The 21,071-nt window shown below is 43.7% G+C and overlaps 1 protein-coding gene and 1 long non-coding RNA gene across 3 annotated transcripts in view; one reads left to right on the top strand and one right to left on the bottom strand.

Annotated features, from left to right (window-relative positions):
• The window catches only part of CHP1 (calcineurin like EF-hand protein 1), a 42,304-nt gene extending 25,536 nt beyond the window's left edge, over positions 1-16,768 (top strand). Inside the window, exons 3-7 of one of the 2 annotated variants that reach the window (XM_077818866.1) lie at positions 6,691-6,771; positions 9,935-10,062; positions 11,252-11,313; positions 12,703-12,825; positions 14,746-16,768. In XM_077818866.1, the coding sequence (XP_077674992.1) occupies positions 6,691-6,771; positions 9,935-10,062; positions 11,252-11,313; positions 12,703-12,825; positions 14,746-14,799 (448 nt within the window). In that variant the 3' untranslated portion in view covers positions 14,800-16,768. The remainder of the gene's footprint in view (positions 1-6,690; positions 6,772-9,934; positions 10,063-11,251; positions 11,314-12,702; positions 12,826-14,745) is intronic. The other variant, XM_077818867.1, reaches the window with a different exon arrangement.
• LOC144265836 (uncharacterized) overlaps positions 1-21,053 on the bottom strand; it is a 33,894-nt gene extending 12,841 nt beyond the window's left edge. Inside the window, exon 1 of the long non-coding RNA XR_013346377.1 lies at positions 20,458-21,053. This is a non-coding gene — a long non-coding RNA (uncharacterized LOC144265836). The remainder of the gene's footprint in view (positions 1-20,457) is intronic.
• Between the last annotated feature and the right edge of the window lie 18 nt (positions 21,054-21,071).

The raw sequence follows: 21,071 nt of genomic DNA, 5'->3' as shown, positions 1-21,071 counted from the left end.
GTTTCTTTGGTATTTTCCCTCTTCAAGGATGTTAAATTTAATTACATTATGGTCACAATTACTGAATGGTTCAGCTATAGTTACTTCTTGGACCAAATCCTGCGAGTCACTTAGTCCTAAGTCAAAATTCCCTCTCCCTTCATGGCTTCTAGGACTAGCTTCTCCAAGAATCACTCATTAATGGTGTGTATAAATTTTTGTCTCTGTATCAGTACTGAGGTGACATGTTCCCATTCAATATGGGAACAGCTGAAATCCTCCATTAGAGAGGCTACAAAAACAGAAAAACCAGTAATCTCCCTGAGCATTTCACCTTCACCATCCTGGTAAGGTGGGCTGTAGTGTATCCTACTGCTAGTCTTATTATTCAAGCATGGAATTTCTATCTGTAGAGATTCTGCAGTAGTGTATGAGTCACTTTTTTTTTTTTTTGAGTCACTCAATTTTTTTACTATGTTTGATTCTATGCTTGCTTTTGCGTATAGTGCCACTCCCATCTCACCTGACTCATTTACACATATAATCTCCTTTGTATTTTTCTGCTTTTTCTGTTTTTCATTTCCTCTCTACCCGTTGCTTTTCTAATTCTTTCTTCCACTTCTGACACGTTTCCCAGTTCTCTGGCCTGGTCTACACAGGGAAACTTCCCCCAAAGTTTGTGTGTTTGTAACCAGCATAGACGAAGCTTTGCTCTCCTTGCCAGTTTTCTCCTCCCTTTATTTCACTTATTTCTCTCTCCACTTCTCCAGTAGTTCCTCCCTTTCCCATTTCCTCACTTTTGGGAACTGTCTTCCATTTATCTACTCCCACAACTGCTGTCACATTCTCTCTTCAGTTCTTTCCTCAGTTCTATACAGTGCTGCTTCCTCTCTTGTCAGACATCGGGGAACAGCACTATGTGTGACCACCTAGTCAAGGAAGACCAAACATAAGAGCAGTAGCGGGTGAAAGAATGAGTGGCCAGCAATGGCCCTGCAGATGCTTGGGACAAGGCAATGAGATGGGTGTGTCCCCCATGTTGGGCTCTTGTGTTCCCTTCAGAAGACACATCCCACAGCTTAGAAATGCATAGCCTACCTAGAAGCTACTAATTGTTTGCAGCAGAAACTCTTGTTTAGTACTGAAAAATGTCATGGACACTCTTTATTATGCAGACTAACCAATTTGCAGTTAAAGATCATAGGCAAAACAACCTTTAAGCAAGGTTATAGTAGAAAAAGGTTCCTGGAAAGTCTCATTGGGAGAAGCCTGCTGCTATGGCCCCATGAATAAGGAAGAAATAGAACATCCGATTTCCTGTAGGCTCCGGCCTCAGCCAGGTGAAGTAGGTCCCTAATGACTCTGAGGGGCCTTGGGTGTATAAAATGAGGTACAACTTGCCTCTCTGCATTCAGTTATTTTTATGGCTGTTACAGCTATTCCAATTATAATACCTACCCCATAATGTCCCCTTAATGAGCAAAAATAGAAGTGGATTTGAAACCTAGGGGTTACTTGTAGTTAATTGTTAAACTCTTACCATAAACCAGGCACAACATGAGGCTGAAATGTTGAATGTAAATTCTCTGAAGCTGAAATTTAACAAGCAAGGAATCTGACGTTATGTCAATGGAAAATTCTAGACAGGATGTGGGAGTAGTTGATTTCAGTGGCTTGTATACAATTGGTAGGGCCCTACCAAATTCACACCCATGAAAAATGCGTCACAGACCATGAAATCTGGTCTTTTGTGTGCTTTTACCATATACTATACAGATTTCATGGGGGAGACCAGCTTTTCTCAAATTGGGGGTCCTGACCCAAAAAAGTTGAAGGGGGGTCACAACGTTATTTTAGGAGCGGTGCAATATTGCCACTCTTACTACGACACTGTCTTCAGAGCTGGGTGGAGAGCAGCAGCTGTTGGCCAGGCACCCAGCCTGAAGGCAGCGCCCGCAGCAGCAGTGCAGAAGTAAGGGTAACAGTACTGCAACCCCCCTAAAATAACCTTGTGACCCTCCGCCTTGCCACTCCAGCTCCTTTTCGGGTCAAGACCACTACAATTACAACCCCACGACATTTCAGATTTAAATAACTGAAATCATGAAATTTGATTTTTAAAATCCTATGATCGTGAAATTGACCAAACTGGACTGTGAATTTGGTAGGGCCTTACACATTGGAATTTGAGCCAAAGCACTGTAGTTAAAATGGCTTTTATCCCAGTGTAGATGCTTCACTGCATCTTGGCTTCACAGCATCTGTGTGCTGTGCCCCTTGTCTATTTCAAATACAACCATATTGAGGGGGTTGAGTTACAACATGGCTATCTATTTTTGATGTATAGGTGCGTCTTAATCATGTCTCTGAAGCATAACACAGGCATGGGCATGCACAGGGCAGTAGCATTGTTCAGAGACAGAGTACAGTGGGGAAATGACCAATTTTTTTAACTAAGATCACACTGTTTTAACCATGTTATGACAAATATACTATAATTGGGACCAGTGTCCTCTCTAATTTTTTACATACATGTGTGGAATGAATTTTGTTATGTGCACCCAGTATGGAGGCAGTGTGTGACACATCGTCTCCATATTGGTGCACATAACAAAATTCATGAGGTGGGGCCGAGGGGTTTGGAGTGTAGGAGGGGACTCTGGGCTGGGACAGAGGGTTGGAGTGTGGGGGGGATGAGGGCTCTGGCTGGGGGTGCGGGCTCTGGGGTGGGGCTGGGGATGAGGGGTTTGGAGTGTGGGAGGGGGCTCGGGTCTGGGGAAGAGGACTGGGGTGCAGGCACAGGGGTGAGGCCAGGGATGAGGGGTTTGGGGTGCAGGCTGCCCTGGGGCTGCACGGGGAAGAGAGGACTCTCCTTCCCCCGCCTCCCCCCAGCCCTCTCTTGCCACAGCAGCTCGGGGCTGGGGGAGAGGCGCCTCTCCCTGGCTGCAGCAGCTCGGGCAGGCCTGGCCTGAGCCAAGGGTTGGGAGGGGCTCCTCTCCCCTGCCACGGCAGATCCATGCTGGGGGAGAGGCAGCTGCATGACCGCACAGCTTAGAGGGAACTTAGATTGGGACCCCAGCAATAGTTACACTACAACTGGGTCCTCAAGTATAGCAACAGCAGGAGAAATTTTAAAACTAGACTGGAAGAGCACTAGAGAACATTGTGGGGAGCAGTTCCCACTGACAATAGGTGAGACTAGACTCCATAGGTCTCTTTCTGTCTAATGTTTATAGTTCTGTGAAGTGGTAGCTCACAATTGTCTCCAGAACGTCCTCATGTTCAGATTCCTGCATTACTAGGCCTGGTGCTTAGAAAAGCTTGAACTGACTGTCATCTGTATCACCACTTCATTTGCTTAAGACAGTTTTCAAAAGCAACTAGTTCTTGGGTGCCCAACTTGAGACCTTTTAGTTGAATTTCAGAAGGGCTGAGTGCCCAGAGCTCCCGTTGATTTCAAGTGGAATTGTCGGTGTTTAGTATTTCTGCAAATCTGGCACAAGGTCACAAATTGGGCACCCAACAAGGAAGAGTTTGAAATCGCTTCTTGGCGAAAATGTGTTTAAACTTTCAACCAGCATTTTAGTACATCTTGGCCTCTACCACTAATTAATGCGTTAATACCTTTCCAGCTACAGGCCTAAATGAATAAGGAAGTCTAGTACCAATTACCAACTGTTATACTGGTTGAACTTTTTTTACAAACCTAGCAGTATAACTATAACGGTGCTTTAAACTGTTGTTTATTTTGCATTCTTAATTTGAATAAGCTACACAAGTACAAACTCTTTTATACTAACGTAACTTTGTTTACCAGTGTAGTTTTTAAGCAGCACAGATACTTCATAGAATCCTAGAATGTCAGGGTTGGAAGGGACCCCAGGAGGTCATCTAGTTCAACCCCCTGCTCAAAGCAGGACCAATCCCCAATTAAATCAGCCCAGCCAGGGCTTTGTCAAGCCTGACCTTATTTAGTTTCGATGGGTGCCTATAGAAAACTGCTAGTGTTCTAAAGCAGGGAACGCTTCCTGTTTGAAACAAGCTCAAGTTTCATTTCCACAGCATTATTTAAATATCTTGATCAGACAACAAAGGGTCCAGACAGAAAGAAATTAAAACCTGAACATTGATTAGTGGCTTTTGGTGATATCAAGACTGTGATACATCGCTCCAGATGAACTAATCTAAAATTCCTTCCAACTCAAGTGACTCTGTTGCTAAACAAATTTACTTTAGTTGTTACTTGCTTTTCATTATGTTGCTTTCTTTTCCTGTAGTTGTGTATTGTCCAATCATTCTAGAGGGATAACTAACTAAAATTGTTTGGTAGATTTTCTTTTTTTTTTTGTTTGGTAGATCCCTGTTGAGGTTACAGGGACAAACCATCCCGATGAGTCGAAAGAATAGTAAATATGGCAGGCGACCGGCTTGGCTTAACGGTGAAATCCTAGCGGATCTTAAACATAAAAAAGAAGCTTACAAGAAGTGGAAGGTTGGACATATGACCAGGGAAGAGTATAAAAATATTGCTCGGGCATGTAGGAATGAAATCAGGAGGGCCAAATCGCACCTGGAGCTGCAGCTAGCGAGAGATGTCAAGAGTAACAAGAAGGGTTTCTTCAGGTATGTTGGCAACAAGAAGAAAGCCAAGGAAAGTGTGGGACCCTTACTGAATAAGGGAGGCAACCTAGTGACAGAGGATGTGGAAAAAGCTAATGTACTCAATGCTTTTTTTGCCTCTGTTTTCACTAACAAGGTCAGCTCCCAGACTGCTACGCTGGGCATCACAAAATGGGGAAGAGATGGCCAGCCCTCTGTGGAGATAGAGGTGGTTAGGGACTATTTAGAAAAGCTGGACGTGCACAAGTCCATGGGGCCGGACGAGTTGCATCCGAGAGTGCTGAAGGAATTGGCGGCTGTGATTGCAGAGCCATTGGCCATTATCTTTGAAAACTCGTGGCGAACCGGGGAAGTCCCGGATGACTGGAAAAAGGCTAATGTAGTGCCAATCTTTAAAAAAGGGAAGAAGGAGGATCCTGGGAACTACAGGCCAGTCAGCCTCACCTCAGTCCCTGGAAAAATCATGGAGCAGGTCCTCAAAGAATCAATCTTGAAGTACTTGCATGAGAGGAAAGTGATCAGGAAGAGCCAGCATGGATTCACCAAGGGAAGGTCATGCCTGACTAATCTAATCGCCTTTTATCATGAGATTACTGGTTCTGTGGATGAAGGGAAAGCAGTGGATGTATTGTTTCTTGACTTTAGCAAAGCTTTTGACACGGTCTCCCACAGTATTCTTGTCAGCAAGTTAAGGAAGTATGGGCTGGATGAATGCACTATAGGGTGGGTAGAAAGCTGGCTAGATTGTCGGGCTCAACGGGTAGTGATCAATGGCTCCATGTCTAGTTGGCAGCCGGTGTCAAGTGGAGTGCCCCAGGGGTCGGTCCTGGGGCCGGTTTTGTTCAATATCTTCATAAATGATCTGGAGGATGGTGTGGATTGCACTCTCAGCAAATTTGCGGACGATACTAAACTGGGAGGAGTGGTAGATACGCTGGAGGGGAGGGATAGGATACAGAAGGACCTAGACAAATTGGAGGATTGGGCCAAAAGAAATCTGATGAGGTTCAATAAGGATAAGTGCAGGGTCCTGCACTTAGGACGGAAGAATCCAATGCACCGCTACAGACTAGGGACCGAATGGCTAGGCAGCAGTTCTGCGGAAAAGGACCTAGGGGTGACAGTGGACGACAAGCTGGATATGAGTCAGCAGTGTGCCCTTGTTGCCAAGAAGGCCAATGGCATTTTGGGATGTATACGTAGGGGCATAGCGAGCAGATCGAGGGACGTGATCGTCCCCCTCTATTCGACATTGGTGAGGCCTCATCTGGAGTACTGTGTCCAGTTTTGGGCCCCACACTACAAGAAGGATGTGGATAAATTGGAGAGAGTCCAGCGAAGGGCAACAAAAATGATTAGGGGTCTGGAACACATGACTTATGAGGAGAGGCTGAGGGAGCTGGGATTGTTTAGCCTGCAGAAGAGAAGAATGAGGGGGGATTTGATAGCTGCTTTCAACTACCTGAAAGGGGGTTCCAAAGAGGATGGCTCTAGACTGTTCTCAATGGTAGCAGATGACAGAACGAGGAGTAATGGCCTCAAGTTGCAGTGGGGGAGGTTTAGATTAGATATTAGGAAAAACTTTTTCACTAAGAAGGTGGTGAAACACTGGAATGCGTTGCCTAGGGAGGTGGTGGAATCTCCTTCCTTGGAAGTTTTTAAGGTCAGGCTTGACAAAGCCCTGGCTGGGATGATTTAACTGGGAATTGGTCCTGCTTCGAGCAGGGGGTTGGACTAGATGACCTTCAGGGGTCCCTTCCAACCCTGATATTCTATGATTCTATGATTCTTGCATAAATTGGTATTCACTGTATCTGAGAAGTGCTATTAACTTGATAAATTAGCACTATTATAGGCATGTAATGTAATACAAACTCAGCACTATTCTCCTTGTCTTGGTGCCATTAATAAACTTTTAACAGCTATTGCACTATTATGGTTGGAAAGCAAACAGCAAAGTACTTTGCTGAAGAAGTAAAATCCAAATGGATGTACTGTATTGTGGATCCTCTCATTAGACTTTACTCAGTCTTTATGCAACTTTCTCTACAGCTAAGTTTATGAAGACTCTCATATTCTTGCTTCCCTTAGCCGTGAAGACTTCCAACGGATTCCTGAGCTTGCCATCAACCCCCTGGGAGACCGGATTATTAATGCCTTTTTCCCAGAGGGGTAAGTTCCTATTGAATGCATTTCCAAATGGTCTACAAGTTTTGTGACAAACATTGCAAAGTTCTAATCAGAGGTATGTTTATGGTTAAAGCATGGGAGTAGGAATTGGATACCTGGATTCTATCTTCAGTCTTCCCATACATTTGCTGTGCGACTTTGGGCAGTCACTTAACATCTTTTTTGTATGGTTTCCAATCTGTAATATGGGGACACTTGCCTACCTTATCAGGGTGTTATGATCCTTAATCAATACTCAGTTCTGGTTCACATGTTAACCTATTCTCCATTCCTGTTATCTTGCTGCTGAATGCCTCTGGTGACAGTCCAAGAGACTTGAAATGTGTTAACCATAGGCGCTGACTTTCTTTCATGTGGGTGCTCAGCCTTCCCCCCACTCCATCTCTTCCATGAGGCCCCACCCCTATTCCAACTCCTTCCCCAAATCCCTGCCCCAACCCCGCCTCTTTCCCCACCTCCTGCTCCTCCTCCTCCCTCCTGGAGTGTGCTAAAGCTGCCAAACAGCTGTTTGGCAGCAGCCAGGTGGGAAGTGCTGGGAGATAAGCAGAGGAGCGGGGAGGATGAGATGGGGTGGGGGATGAGGGGAGCTTGGTTGCCGGTGGGTGCTCAGCACCCACTAATTTTTCCCTGTGGGTGCTCCAGCCCCAGAGCACCCACGGAGTTGGCGCCTATGGTGTCAACTACTTATGTTAAACAGTCTGATCCACCTTGTAGTTAGCTGTGATGCTGAATATATTTTCCAGACCTAAAGAACAGCTCTGTGTAAGCTTGAAAGCTTCTCTCTCATTAACTGAAGTTAATCCAATGAAAGCTATTACCTCTCCCACCTTCTCTCTAATATCCTGAGACCAATATGGCAACAGCAACCCTGCATAGAGGAGACAATACAGACTTATCAGCTACAAACTCACTTCTAGCACTAGTATCTCTTATCAAGCAGCTTTACTCCCTAATTGTCTGGTTCTCCACCTTTGGACTTTCTTTAAACCACCTTGCCTTCCTCCCAGGATCATCAACTTCACTGAAAAGTGACATTCAAGTGTAAGGTTTCAGAGTAGCAGTCATGTTAGTCTGTATCTGCAAAAAGAAAGAGGACTTGTGGCACCTTAGAGACTAACAAATTTATTTGAGCATAAGCTTTCATGAGCTACAGCTCACTTCATCGGATGCTTATGCTCAAATAAATGTTAGTCTCTAAGGTGCCACAAGTCCTCTTTTTTTTCTTCAAGTGTAAGCTGCGTTGTCCTGCACCTCAGTCTCCAGCTTGGCAGACTGTCAATCCATCAGCTGTAAGGCCTCTTCTTTGTCCTCTTTCTTCTTGCTGTCTTGATGTAGTCAGTCACATAGGTGCCGACTCCATGAGTGCTCTGCACCCACCGGCAGCCCAGCTCCCTGCCCCACCTTGCCTCCACCTCCTCCCCTGAGCGTGCCATGTCCCCACTTCTCCACCTACCTCCCAGCACTTGCCGCTGCAAAACAGCTGTTTTGCTGTGTAACAAGCTCCAGGAGGAACAGGAACGTGGTGCACTCAAGGGAAGAGGTGGGGCCGGGGCAGGGATTTGGGGAAGGGGTTGGAATGGGGGCGGGGGGCAGAGGGGAGTCAAGCACCCACCAGCACCAGCAGAAGTTGGTGCCTATGGTCGGTCGGACCCTCCTAGAGACACTTTCTCTGGGATTCAGAGACACTGCTCTTCTAGATTACTTTAGTATCTGTCTGATCCTTCAGTATCTTCTTTGGGGATGCCTCCTCTTCCCCTTTCTCTGTAGGGGTTTGTCCTGGGCCTTTTCTCAATAGGTAATGTCAACCTACTACATGGCTTCTGCTGCCACCTCAATACTGATCCTCAAATCTGCATCTGACATCTTGGATACCATACCAGCAGCTAAAACTTAACATGGCTAAAACCAGACTCTTCTTTCTCTTCCCATCAAACTGTTTCAAATCTCCAAAATTATCCATTCCTATTGCCAGTGCCAAGACCCTTGTCCAAGCCCTTGGATGTCTTTTGCAATTTCCTTTGGGCTTACTCATGTTCTCCTCCCCCACACACCCCCAGCTGATCAGTCCAGAAATCAGCTGCAAAATCTTTCTTGCCTGTCACTCTGACTACACTCTGCATGGGTTGTAGTTGCTTCACTGGCTTCTCACCCTCCAGTTCAGTAAGCTCCTTGCCTTGAATGTCTGGCATAAACTGCATTTCATCTGTCTCCTAACCACTTCACTTTGTTCAGAGCACCTTTGTGTCATTCTGTGTTCTCCTATCTTTTGCCTACCAAGCTGTCTCATGTACCTGGAACTCCCTTTTTGGTCCAGTGTGTTAGATGTCTACCCTTCTCCCCAGTTCCTCCGCGTTGACCCACTAAGGGAAAAACAAGATTGCCTTATGCCTTTCTTCCTCCTTTGTTGGATAAAAAGGGCCTGAGAAGAGAGGTCATAGGTAGTGTGGTTTCCTGTAGTAAAAAGCTTTGTACAAGACTTCAACAAATTATTTTGGGGTTCCTGAACTTCTGAGCTGCCCAACTTGAGGCACCTTAAAGGGGCATGATTTTGAGAAAGTGGGATCTCACACTTCCTGAATTTAGAGCTCTTTTAAGGTGTCGAATTTGACACCCAAAGTTCGTCACTTTAAAGAACTAGTGCCTGAGATTTTCAGACTCTACTTGCACAAACCTTGTTCATTTCTAAATTTTGGTTCCTCATTTTGTGCTTCATCTAAGAAATTTTGAAATGTTTTAGAAATCTTAAACCCCCTACAACAGTTTTGAGGTGAGTAAATGTACCTATTTTATAGAAACTAAATGACTTATCCAACCTCACCTTAAGAAATCTTGATTCTTTTTACTACCTCAGACCATACCTCCTCTCTACATTGCATCATGTATCCACCAATAATTCTGCTACTGCTCTTGAAAACATTTGCAATTCCTGGATGACCACAAGGAAATTTCCCTCTACTGAAGGAGACCAAGAAGGCAAGGGCTTGCTGGATATAAATAAAAAATTTATAGAACACTCAATTAACTTGCTCCTACAGAAATACCACAAAGGGACTTGTTTGGTCACTGAAGCTTGAGTTCACAACTGCAATAGACAACCTGTATTATGCTAAATTTTAGACAATTTACCTGTTGTAATACCTTGCAGAGAGGACCAGGTGAATTTCCGTGGATTCATGAGGACTTTGGCCCACTTCCGACCCATTGAAGATAATGAAAAAAGCAAAGACCAGAATGGACCAGAACCACTCAACAGCCGGAGTAACAAGCTGCACTGTAAGGAACTTCACACTCTATCTGGACAATTCCATTCCTTGCCTCCTGGCTCTTTAGTCTTCCACCCTTATGTTTCCTGAGAGAGTGACCCTACACACACACTGACTGAGCTGACATACTGCAGTACTTATTTTTAAATACAAACTGACTTATAAAACCTGTAAGTAGTAGATTGTAACAGAGGCTGCCATAGCCATTTCAGAAGCTAGTAGGATATGTTGAAGCTTAGTAAAAATGGCGTTACGTACAGAGATTCTCAGAGCTCACTCTGGAGACTTGATTATGCTGGACTAATTTCAGCTCTTTCCTAAATGTCTCATGACAGGTTGCTGTGGTGTCAGAGCAGTTCTGAGAGATGCTCTCTGGAAGTAGAGTAGTATTCCAGCCATGAATGGGCCTTCCAGTTCCCTTCCTCATACCACTTGCTATTTCTCCAGTCCTTCATATGATATGGTATTGCCACTCATCTTCACACCTCCATCCCACTCTCCCCTGTCATGATTGTTCCTTATTCTGCTTGAAGCGTATGGTCAGAGTGGAAAGTGAATTACTCCTATATACTAAGTAGTCTGCAGCAGTCTTCTGATCAGCATTTTCTAGGCTCTGATTTGACCATATACTTAAGGCAAAGTGTAGGCCAGTCAGAGAAGTGACAGTGCAAAGATGATTCCTTATGGAATTAAAGAAAGAAACTCATGTTTCAGGGTTAGAAAGAAACTTCCCCTGCAAGCAGGCTATTTATAGAATTGTCCATTATGGAGGTTGCTGTGTCCTCCTGTAAATCTAGTACTGACCCATGTCACGTTGGATACTTAACTAGATGGACTACTGGTTTGATCTTGAAAGGTAACTTCTAAGTGGCTGTTGTCTCTGGACAATAATGTGCAATCCTCTGAAAAGGACTACATATATTGAGACACTAGCAAATTGCAGGAACAAACTGATTATCGTGGTAGGTGGGAAAAATGTTTTATAGAATTATATAATTCAGAGTTAACAGGATCCTAGAAAAGCTGTAGTCTAATATTTACATCAATGGTCATTTTTTAATGACCCCAACACCTACATTGCTGCCAGCTTTCGGACAACCATGTTTTTGAGTGCATGAAATTTAAATTTACGTATGTGGGTGGGGAAGGTGAACAAATAGTACCTGAATTCAGCTGACTCATTCTCACCTTCCCTCTAGTTGCTTTTCGACTATATGACCTGGATAAAGATGACAAGATATCCCGAGATGAGCTCCTTCAGGTAAAGAGCACTTTGGGCTAGAATGGGACTTAAATTGAGTCCGTTGGTCTTTAGATGACCGAGCTTGCAACTTTAACCCTTAAAGAAATTCTTTCCCTAAAAATGCTTTTTGTAAAAGAGTGAAATTGACCTGCTCATCACATTGACATGTGAAAGATTTTATTGGAAGTTGGGCACTTGGGTGACCTTCCCAAAAAATGTTCCATCGACCTAAAACCGCTTTAGAATATGGAAGAAGTCTAATGGCAGCCTTTGATCTAACAGTTGGAGCATCTGCAAGCAACTGTGGTTAGACCAGTTTTACAGGCCATTCAAAAATGTATGGCTGACTGGACTCTGCCTACCTGTAGCTTCAAAAATATGGTGACTTGTCTTTCAATCTCCAGTAAGAGCATAGACTTCGTACTCCATCAAAAACTTCAGCAGAGCATTAGGTTAATTTTTAACATGTTTGATTATTTATGGATGACTATACTTCCATTGGAACACAGATGAGCAGATGTAACCTGCCCCTACAAAAAACCCCACCATACTTAGTTTTTATGGCCGGGACAACAAGACTAGGTATGGGTCTGTTTTTTGAGGTGGATTAGTTTATCTGATCAGTTTTTTCCCATGGGGATAAAGCTTTTGTTGCCTTCCTCCTGGATGGAGAAAAGCAACAAGAAATAAGTACTGTAATGGCATGGATCTGCATATCAGGCTAGATTTGAGTTGGGAGTAACTGCATTCTACTAATCTTGCCAAGTAGGCAGTAATTTGTGGCTCATGTTGAGCAAGGAACTGCATTTGATCAAAACTGCTCACTTCTGTCTTCAGCACAGAAAAGCACCTTACAAACTGGCAGGAAGGAGAAGAGCTGACTAGTGCAGTTTTGATTGCATATTAGCAACTTGCAAGGCTTCAGAAAGCAACCAAACAAACCTAAACAGGGAAAGGTCAAATCAAGCAGTTGTCAGTCTTGTGAAAAATAGTTGAAACTACCAGATTTAAAAAAAAAATTATTCCGAGAATCCTATTCACTCACTTTGTAGGAGCTCTTTTTTGAATTCCACTTTTTTGGGAATGAGGAAGAAGCTTGCACTTCTGTTCAGGGGGCACATAAAGGCATCCTTGTATATTCTGTACTTGTGTGGAGGCAATTTTGGTCAATAGGTTTGGTGTACAAGAGGAACTGAAAATCTTGATCATAGAAAACATTTCCAGACAGTAACAAGGGTCCTGCTGTGTTCTATTTACACAGAGTTGCTACTTGGATGGTATCCTTGTTCCGAGTACTGTGCATAAACTCTGCACAAGACTTTCAGAATAATCTTCCCATAACACTCTTAGCTTAAAGGTTATTTATATAGTGATATTCAGACTTCCTGGGCTTTCTGTATCTTGCAGGTATTGCGGATGATGGTTGGTGTAAACATTTCAGACGAGCAGCTGGGCAGTATTGCTGACAGGACAATCCAGGAGGCTGATCAGGATGGAGACAGTGCCATCTCCTTCACAGAGTTTGTCAAGGTTGGGAATTAACCTTTTGAATTACAGGAAGTGATTGAATGTGGTCATCACTGAGCAGTTACATAAACAGTTGGAAATGAGCCAAAAAGATACTACCCTTCATTTTTGCAGTTAGTGTAGCAGTCCTTCCCAGTATATCATAATTCCCCTGTGCCCTAGCAGAGGGAATGAGATCATAGCCTCTTGAAGGGCAGGGTTCACTTCTGGGGCTGTGCTGCCAGCGTATAATCCCTCATAATCAGCCTGTATACCTCTTCTGTGAACTTTTTCTTCTGAGGTTATGTAGCTGGATCTGTTTTTTGAATTTTTAGTCAAGCAGATTTTCAGGCAAGAGGCCCACCACAAGGGTAACTTTCTCGTGGGAGAGAGTTAAATGGCCTGTGCCAGGAGTCAAACTAGGGAAAATATAATGGTCTTCCAAGGTCCATTTGAGATCCCAAAATGAGACTCCGATCACAGTAGATCAGAAAAAGATAATCCACTTCCTTCCTTGAGGCTTGCCTACATGGGGAAATTGGCTGGCACAGTTATAGCGGAATAATTACTCCATGTTATTAAATAATCACCCAGGGGAATTATATTAGCATAACTAAAGCAGAGTAATTATTCTTCTGTATCTGTGCCAGTCAAATTCCTGATGTAGACAAGCCCATATACCTTGTCCAGTAGTGAAAAATGATAAAACCTCGGGCATGGACGTTGTTCGTAACTCTGAAATGTTCTTAATGCTGAACAAAACGTTTTGTTCTTTCAAAAGTTTACAACTCAACATTGGCTTAATATAGCTTTGAAACTTGACTATGCAGAAGAAAAATGCTTTTAGCCATCTTAATTTAAACGAAACAAGCACAGAAACCATTTCCTTACCTTGTCAAATCTTTTTTTAAACTTTTTATTTTTTAGAAGTTTAACAAAGTATTGTACTGTATTTGGTTTTGTTTCTGTTGCTACCTGATTGCGTACTTTTAGTTCCAAATGAGGAGTGTGCTTGACAAGTCAGTTTGTAACTCTGAGGTTCTACTGTGTAGTGTTGATACTTGTTAACCTTTAACTCATGTGACAACCTCTTAACAAAGGAGGATAGTCCACACTTCTTAGCTGTTCCTGGCTGTCTGGAGATTGACATTACTATATTAGTATTAGAGGGGTAGCCGTGTTAGTCTGGATCTGTAAAAGCAGCAAAGAGTCCTGTGGCGCCTTTATAGCCTAACAGATGTATTGAACTATAACCTTTCGTGGGTGAATAATGAACACAAATCAGATATTAGGAATGGCAATATACAAAAACCTGTAGGAGAACACTTCAACCTCCCTAGACACCCAATAGCAGATTTAAAGGTAGCCATCCTGCAGCAAAAAAAACTTCAGGACCAGACTTCAAAGAGAAACTGCTGAGCTTCAGTTCATTGTCAAATTTGACACCATCAGCTCAGGATTAAACCAAGACTGTGAATGACTAGCCAACTACAAAAGCAGCTTCTCCTCCCTTGGTGTTCACACCTCAACTGCTAGAAGACGGCTTCATCCTCCCTGATTGAACTAACCTTGTTATCCCTAGCCTGATTCTTGCTTGCATATTTATACCTGCCTCTGGAAATTTCCACTACACGCATCTGACCAAGTGGGTATTCAACCGCGAAAGCTTATGCTCCAATACATCTGTTAGTTTATAAGGTACCACAGGACTCTTTGCCGCTATTACTATATTAGTTACACTTGGTTCACATTGTGGTTTTCTTAATTTTTAAAAGGAAAGCTTAGCTTCTGGGGCACAGCATTAGCAGCCTCCAGATGAAAGACTGGCTTGCCAGCATGCCCCATACTCCTTTTGCTTGCTTTTTTAATATCATTCAACATTTTAACTGGAACAGAACTGTGTACATAAGTGACTTAACCAGCTGTCTCTTGGTTTTATTGCAGGTTTTGGAGAAGGTGGATGTAGAGCAGAAAATGAGCATTCGATTTCTTCACTGATGGATGGGAGACCCATTCCTTACCACTCCTAATTTCTAAGGACTAGAACTCCATTTTCTCCCCACCATCTTTCCATAGTGCATTGCTACTGGTACATGGAAAAACACATCTGCAATCCCTCACCAGCTTGTTCCACAAAGGTGAACATTCCCTGTGTAGCAGGAACAAAGGGAAGTGGCTGCAGTGCAGCTTGGAATGGAGCATTAAAAAGTCCCTATTTCAGATTTTTCCTCTGCATTGCTGTATGACTATAATGATCGCCTTTCCTTCCTATGTATTGCTGCTGCAAACTTATTCTTCTGGAGCTCTACATCTAGGAAGCCAAAAAGGGGGTGAGATCCCACAGAAAAGCCATCTGAATTTTTTTTACTGGGAGTAGTGTATAGTGTGAAACAAACTTCAGCTAAATCATTCCTTCAGTAAGTCCTAGATGTCAGTAGCACTGCCTTTTTCCTTCCCATGCTAGTGCAACAGAGCTGCCTTTTTTGCTCACTGCTTGGTTTTTTTAAGACCTTTCTTCCCTCTTTCCAGATTTGCCCTTTAGAGCGACCTTAAATTAATCATTTAAGTCATGTAGCTTCTTTCCCAGGACTGTAGGATTGGGAATACTGTGCCAGTTCTGAGCAGTCTCAAATGCTGTGACTGGATTCTGTAGAATTAATCCACAGTGGGGAGAGTAATCTGTCATGATTGCAGTAGTTGCAACTTCTGTGGAACAAACTGGACTCCACCTAGTGATCCCTCAAACTACCCCAGTACCAGGTGCAGAAGTGGCTGTCTTAAGAGCAGCTTGCAGGCTCTGACTGCCAGTGGACCACAAAACACCCCTCCCTAGGTTGCTTTTCTGTATGACTGTTCCTTCCCACAGGGCACTCTTACCTCCACCATCACAATTTACTGCTTTCATTAGTGCAGATTTATTTACCGGTGTTTATAATTCAAGAAAACTAGCCATGCACAAAGTTTGATTTCATGTCATTGTCACCATCCAGTGGTAATAGCTCTAGTGACACCTTGTGCTGCTTTCATATTAATCCTTAGATTATTTGAAAACCAATGATTTTTTTTTTGGGTAACATCTATCTGAGCCCCACCCTGGCTGGTGGATCTGCACTGTGGGTGTTAGTTTAGCTGCACTTGGAACACTTTCATGGCAGTTTAGATACAACTGTTTTTAGGGAATTGCCTAGTATATCCCAGTTCAAATTAAAAGGTGAGATTTTAGAGTATAATACTTTGATCAGATACTTTCCACAAATCTTTATGAAACCAACACAACTGAAAGGATAACTTTTTTAAATTAAAAACTTAACAGCAAGACTATATATTAAATCAAGGATTCAAAAGCAATGGATGTGTTCAGTTGTTAACCTCCAAATTCATTGGCTACACAGCTTCTTGTGCACATGTGGATAAGTCAACAAATGATCTGACAACCAGTACCAGTGGAGTGTCTTGAGTTGACTTGGAGGTCCATCTCTATGGAAGAATCAGTGTTTAAGTGCTTCCACACACACCTCCACATCATGTGTTTAACGTAAGTTTCTGTAAGTATTGAGCTAAGACTCAACCCTCAAATGGATTTCTTTAGTTCCTTTACTTAATTGTATTAAGGAATCCTTCAGTGGATTCTTCAGACACTCTGTTTTTGAGTTGCAGAAAGATGTTGCACTTCGAAATTTTCAGACTGCAATTCAATAGTAAGGCTGGAGAATTGTAAAAGATTCCTGTTCTGTACAAGAAGGAAACATTCTGGTTTTATGACCATATGTAAAATAGGAATTGTAAAAAGGAAAGGAATGTGACTGTTAACATGGAAAGGTACACAAGATGTTATAGGCTTTGATTTGCTTATTTAAAAGATGTTTCTCTATTTCTTCTGCCTGTGTAATTGTAGTCAACTGTTGTGCCTTATTGTCCCAATGAGTTCTGTATTTATCAATCCATAAATAAGTCTTCACTGTAAAAATTGTGCCTGTGTGGTGTTGACAGACTCTGTTCACTATAGAACAATCTTAAGGCTGTTGGTAGGCTCTACAGTCTGATTCTGCACATTTTAGAAAGCAACCTAAAGTGATCTCCTTTCTTCAAGAAGATTATGAAAAATCCTATAATTAACTGAAGCAGTCATGACTTTGAAACAAGCAGTCATTTGCCATCCTACCCACCCTGCAAGGAAGTTCAAACTGGGGAAGAGATTATTCTAAGCCTCAGCTCCATAACAGGGCATCGGTTAAAGGGAAGACTAGCAGTACTTACCCATGAGTCCATAAGTAACTTGAGCCTACTGCTCTATACTCAGCTCTCCAGTGTTCTAAACCAGTGGTTTTCAAACTTTTTTTTTCTGGTGACCCAGTTGAAGAAAATTGTTGATGCCCACAACGCAACGGAGCTGGGGATGAGGGGTGTGGGAGGGGCTCAAGGCTGGGGCAGAGGGTTGGGGTGAGGGCTGTAGGGTGGGGCTGGGAATGAGGGGTTCAGGGTGTCAGGGCTCAGGGCTGGGGCAGGGGTTGGAGTGCAGGAGGGGGTCAGGGCTTGGCTGGGGATGCAGGCTCTGGGATGGGGCTGGGGATGAGGGGTTAGGGGTGAAGGAAGGGGCTCCAGGATTGGTGAGGGGGCTCAGGGCAGAGATTGGGGTGCAGGGTTGGGGCATAGGCTTACCTCAAGCAGCTCCTGGTGAGCAGCACAGCAGGGGTGCTACAGCAGGCTTCCTGCCTGTCCTGGCACCATAGACTGTGCCGTGTCCTGAAAGCAGCTAGCAGCAGGTCAGGCTCCTAGGCAGAGACACACGAGCAGCTCCATGCGCCTCTCACCTGCAGGCACCGCCCCCACCCCCAGTCCCCACTAGCTGGAGTGGAGTGCAGAGCCAGTGCTCAGGGCAGGGGCAGCGCACACAGCCCTGTGGCGTAAAACACCCCCCACCCCAAGCCGGACCTGCTGCTGGCTGCTTCTGGGGTGCAGGGCGGTGTCAGAACAGGTAGGGACTAGCCTGCCTTAGCCAGGCAGCACCACCTACAGGACTTTTAACCGCCCGGTTGGAGGTGCTGACCAGAGCTGCTGCAACCCAGTGCCTTACATTCCATGACCCACAGTTTGAAAACCACTGTTCTAAACTACCCTTTGTTTCCTGTTACCATCCTGTTAGTCCCTGTGTTAAGTGCACTTCTAGTCTGATTTTAAAAAATACATTAGATATGCTCTGCATACTTAATCATATCTAGTTGTGTACTGTGACACTTTAGAGTCCACACAGCTTTGGGACAGGGAGCTGAATGCTATACTGACTTATGCATAAGTTTAAAAAAGTCTGCTTCAGGGCCATATTTTGCTGCTAGTTATGCAACTGCATTGATGACAAATGGAGTGTAAAGGTATAATTGAGGACTAATTTGAGCCTGTAGAACACCTTAGTGTGGGGCTGATGCATGAGGGAGTGAGGGCAGAAATAAGCTTGACTTTTACGTACCAGTTGGAGTATGCAGGGCTTGTTGCTGATGGGAGAGGTGTAAGGTTTTTTGTTTTTTGTTTTTTTACTAGCTATCAAGCTATAATTGAGTAGTGAAGGTAGATCTACAGTGTAACAAAAGGAGCAAGGATCCTTGAGGGGGAAAAGGTATGTGTGCACTAATTTAACTAGACTAGCATAATGCATTTGCATAACAGGAAAGAACTGAAGTTATAGCTTTAAATTAGGGGAGGGGGTTTGATTTTTGCAATCTACACTTTTTTTTATTGTAGCATTTTGGTGCGTAATAAGTTGCTGTGTGGGAAAGCAGTGTCAAAGATTCAAGATTTGAGTTTCAATCTGAACATGGACTTGTGATGGATCTAAGATCCTACAAAAGAATCCCCTGGTTGTGGGCACACCTCAACAGAAGCCCTGTTGGTAGCGTTCATGTGCTTTACCCCACAGACTGCGTTTAATTATAGCTGAGAATTGAAACAGTCAGTGAAGGTAGAGATCTGAGGATGAGTTCATCTATCAATTTAAACACAAGTGTTCAATACTTCTGTCGTTACAAAGAAGCAGGATGCTGCACTTAACATGAGGAAGTACTTTCCAGTCCACTAGTAACTGAAACAAGGATGTTTAAACATCCTCTTATCCTTACCAGAAGTTGTCAGTAGGCCTGAATAATTTGCATGCAACGGTCATAAGTGTTGGCAAAGAACTTCAAGGCTTGCTGATTATTTTTAATCTTGGAATAGCAGGGATATTGCAGGAGACTGGAAAAGTACTACTGTTGTGCTAGTAGTCAAAAGTTTAAACAGATGACCAAAGTAATCAGAGGCAGGTTAGTCTGACATCAATCCTGGGAAAATAATGGGGAAAAAATGATTCAATTGATAATTAAAGGACAGCAATATAAGGCTGCTCAACATGATTTTTATGGAAGAGATCTTGTCTACCTTGGTTTCATTCTGTGAGGGGATGATAATTGCATAGATACAATATACTGAGATTCTTAGACCTATGTAGTACCAGATGACACACTGATTAAAAATTAGCACTACACTATCAAACACACATTAAAAGGATTAAGAACTGACTGACAAATCTCAAATAGTTGTCAATGGGGAAACATCAGATGGGTCTGTTTCTAGTGGGGTTATGCAGGATCAGTACTAGGCCTGATACACTAACACTTTCTTCAGTGATTTGGAAGTAAATATAAAATCAGTACATTTGCAGATGACAGTAGTAAACAATGTCAAGGACAGGGCCGTCATACCAAGGGATCTGGATTGCTTGGTAATCTGGACCTATTCAAGTAATGCATTTTAATATTGCCAAATACAAAATTGGATTCCTAGGAACAAGGAATGCAGACCACACCTACAGAATGGGGGCAAGTGAATATTGGAAAGCAGGGACTAAAAAGGATTTAGGAGTTATAGTAGACAAGCAACTTAACATAAGACCCCACTGCAATGCTGTGTTGAAAAGATTAAAGTTATTCTTGGATGTATAAATGGAAGTAGTGCGTAGGAAGATTTTTCTCTGTTTATGGCATGGATACTAGAATAGCGTGTACAGTTCTGATGTCTGCATTTTAAAAAGGGATGTTGGGAAAAAAGGGTGAGAAGACAAGTGATCCTGAGGGCTAGAGAAAATGCTTTACAGTGAGAGACCAATCCATAATTCTGATGGTCTTACCAAAAAAGATTCAGGGGTGGCAGGGCTTGCTGGTGTAGAAATAGTTTCATGTGGAGAGCCTACTGCGTCCTAAAAATGGTCTTTTAACCTAATATAGAGTATAACAACAACCAATGGCTGGAAATTGAAACCAGACACCTTCCCCTCAGAAACTAAGCACAAATGTTAAACAGTGAGGGTGATTAATCATGGGAACAAACTACCAAGGACAATAGTAGATTCAAAAGAATGGCCATATTGGGTCAGACTAATCATCCATCTAGCCCAGTATCTTGTCTTCTGACAATGCCTGGTGGATGATGCATCAGAGGCAATCTGGTCCTGGTGACTTATTACTATTTAATCAGTTTCTTCCAAAACCACCTCCACTGATGCCTCAATCTGAGATGGTTCCTCAAGTTTGTTACTGACAAAGAATGACTGGTATGCAAATCTCCCTTCGGTCCTCTGCAGTGAAGACCAAAGCAACAATTAATTTTGCTTTCCCGCAATTGCCTTACCTTCCTTGAGTCCTCCCTTACCACCTTGATGGGCTAGTCGCCCCCTTGATGTTTATAGAAAAACTAAAAAAAAAAAATGTCTTACTAGTTCAAATTCTTCATACTTTTTCAGTGGGCTTGCTCGAGGTTTTTGCTCTTTTCTATTTTCCTCAGTAGCTGCCAGGCCGGCTCCGTGCTGTCTGTCACAGCTGCTAGGGAGGGGCAGGCGGTGCTAGTGGTACTACATGTTCCCTGGCACAACAGGCTCAAATCCCACGCCGGGAGATCAGCTCAGGCCTCCCTGGGCTGGCCCCACGTGCTCTGGGCAGCGTGGGCCTTTCCTAGTAAAACGTCCCTGGGTGAGGGGGGGGCGCCACAACCTGGGGCGCCTTCGGTAACGGCTGGGCCGCCTCCTGCCCTGCCCTGCCCGCTCCAGGTCAGGGCTCACTCCCTCCGCGCCAGCTGGCTGGAATCGCAGTCACACGAACACACATTCAAACGTAAACGGCCCGTTTACATGTAGGTGAGGGGAGGTCTTATCCCACGGGGTAACCAATACTTCGGCCAGGAGAGGAGCACCCTTTTGCGAATCAGAGGAGAGAGTTTTGCAGGCGGCCTCCAAGTAACTCCGACGG

This window comes from Eretmochelys imbricata, chromosome 6 (genome assembly GCF_965152235.1).
Source record: "Eretmochelys imbricata isolate rEreImb1 chromosome 6, rEreImb1.hap1, whole genome shotgun sequence".
NCBI lineage: Eukaryota > Metazoa > Chordata > Testudines > Cheloniidae > Eretmochelys > Eretmochelys imbricata.
The sequence above is the reverse complement of the archived record's forward strand: the minus strand, read 5'-3'. Positions and strand labels throughout refer to the sequence as shown.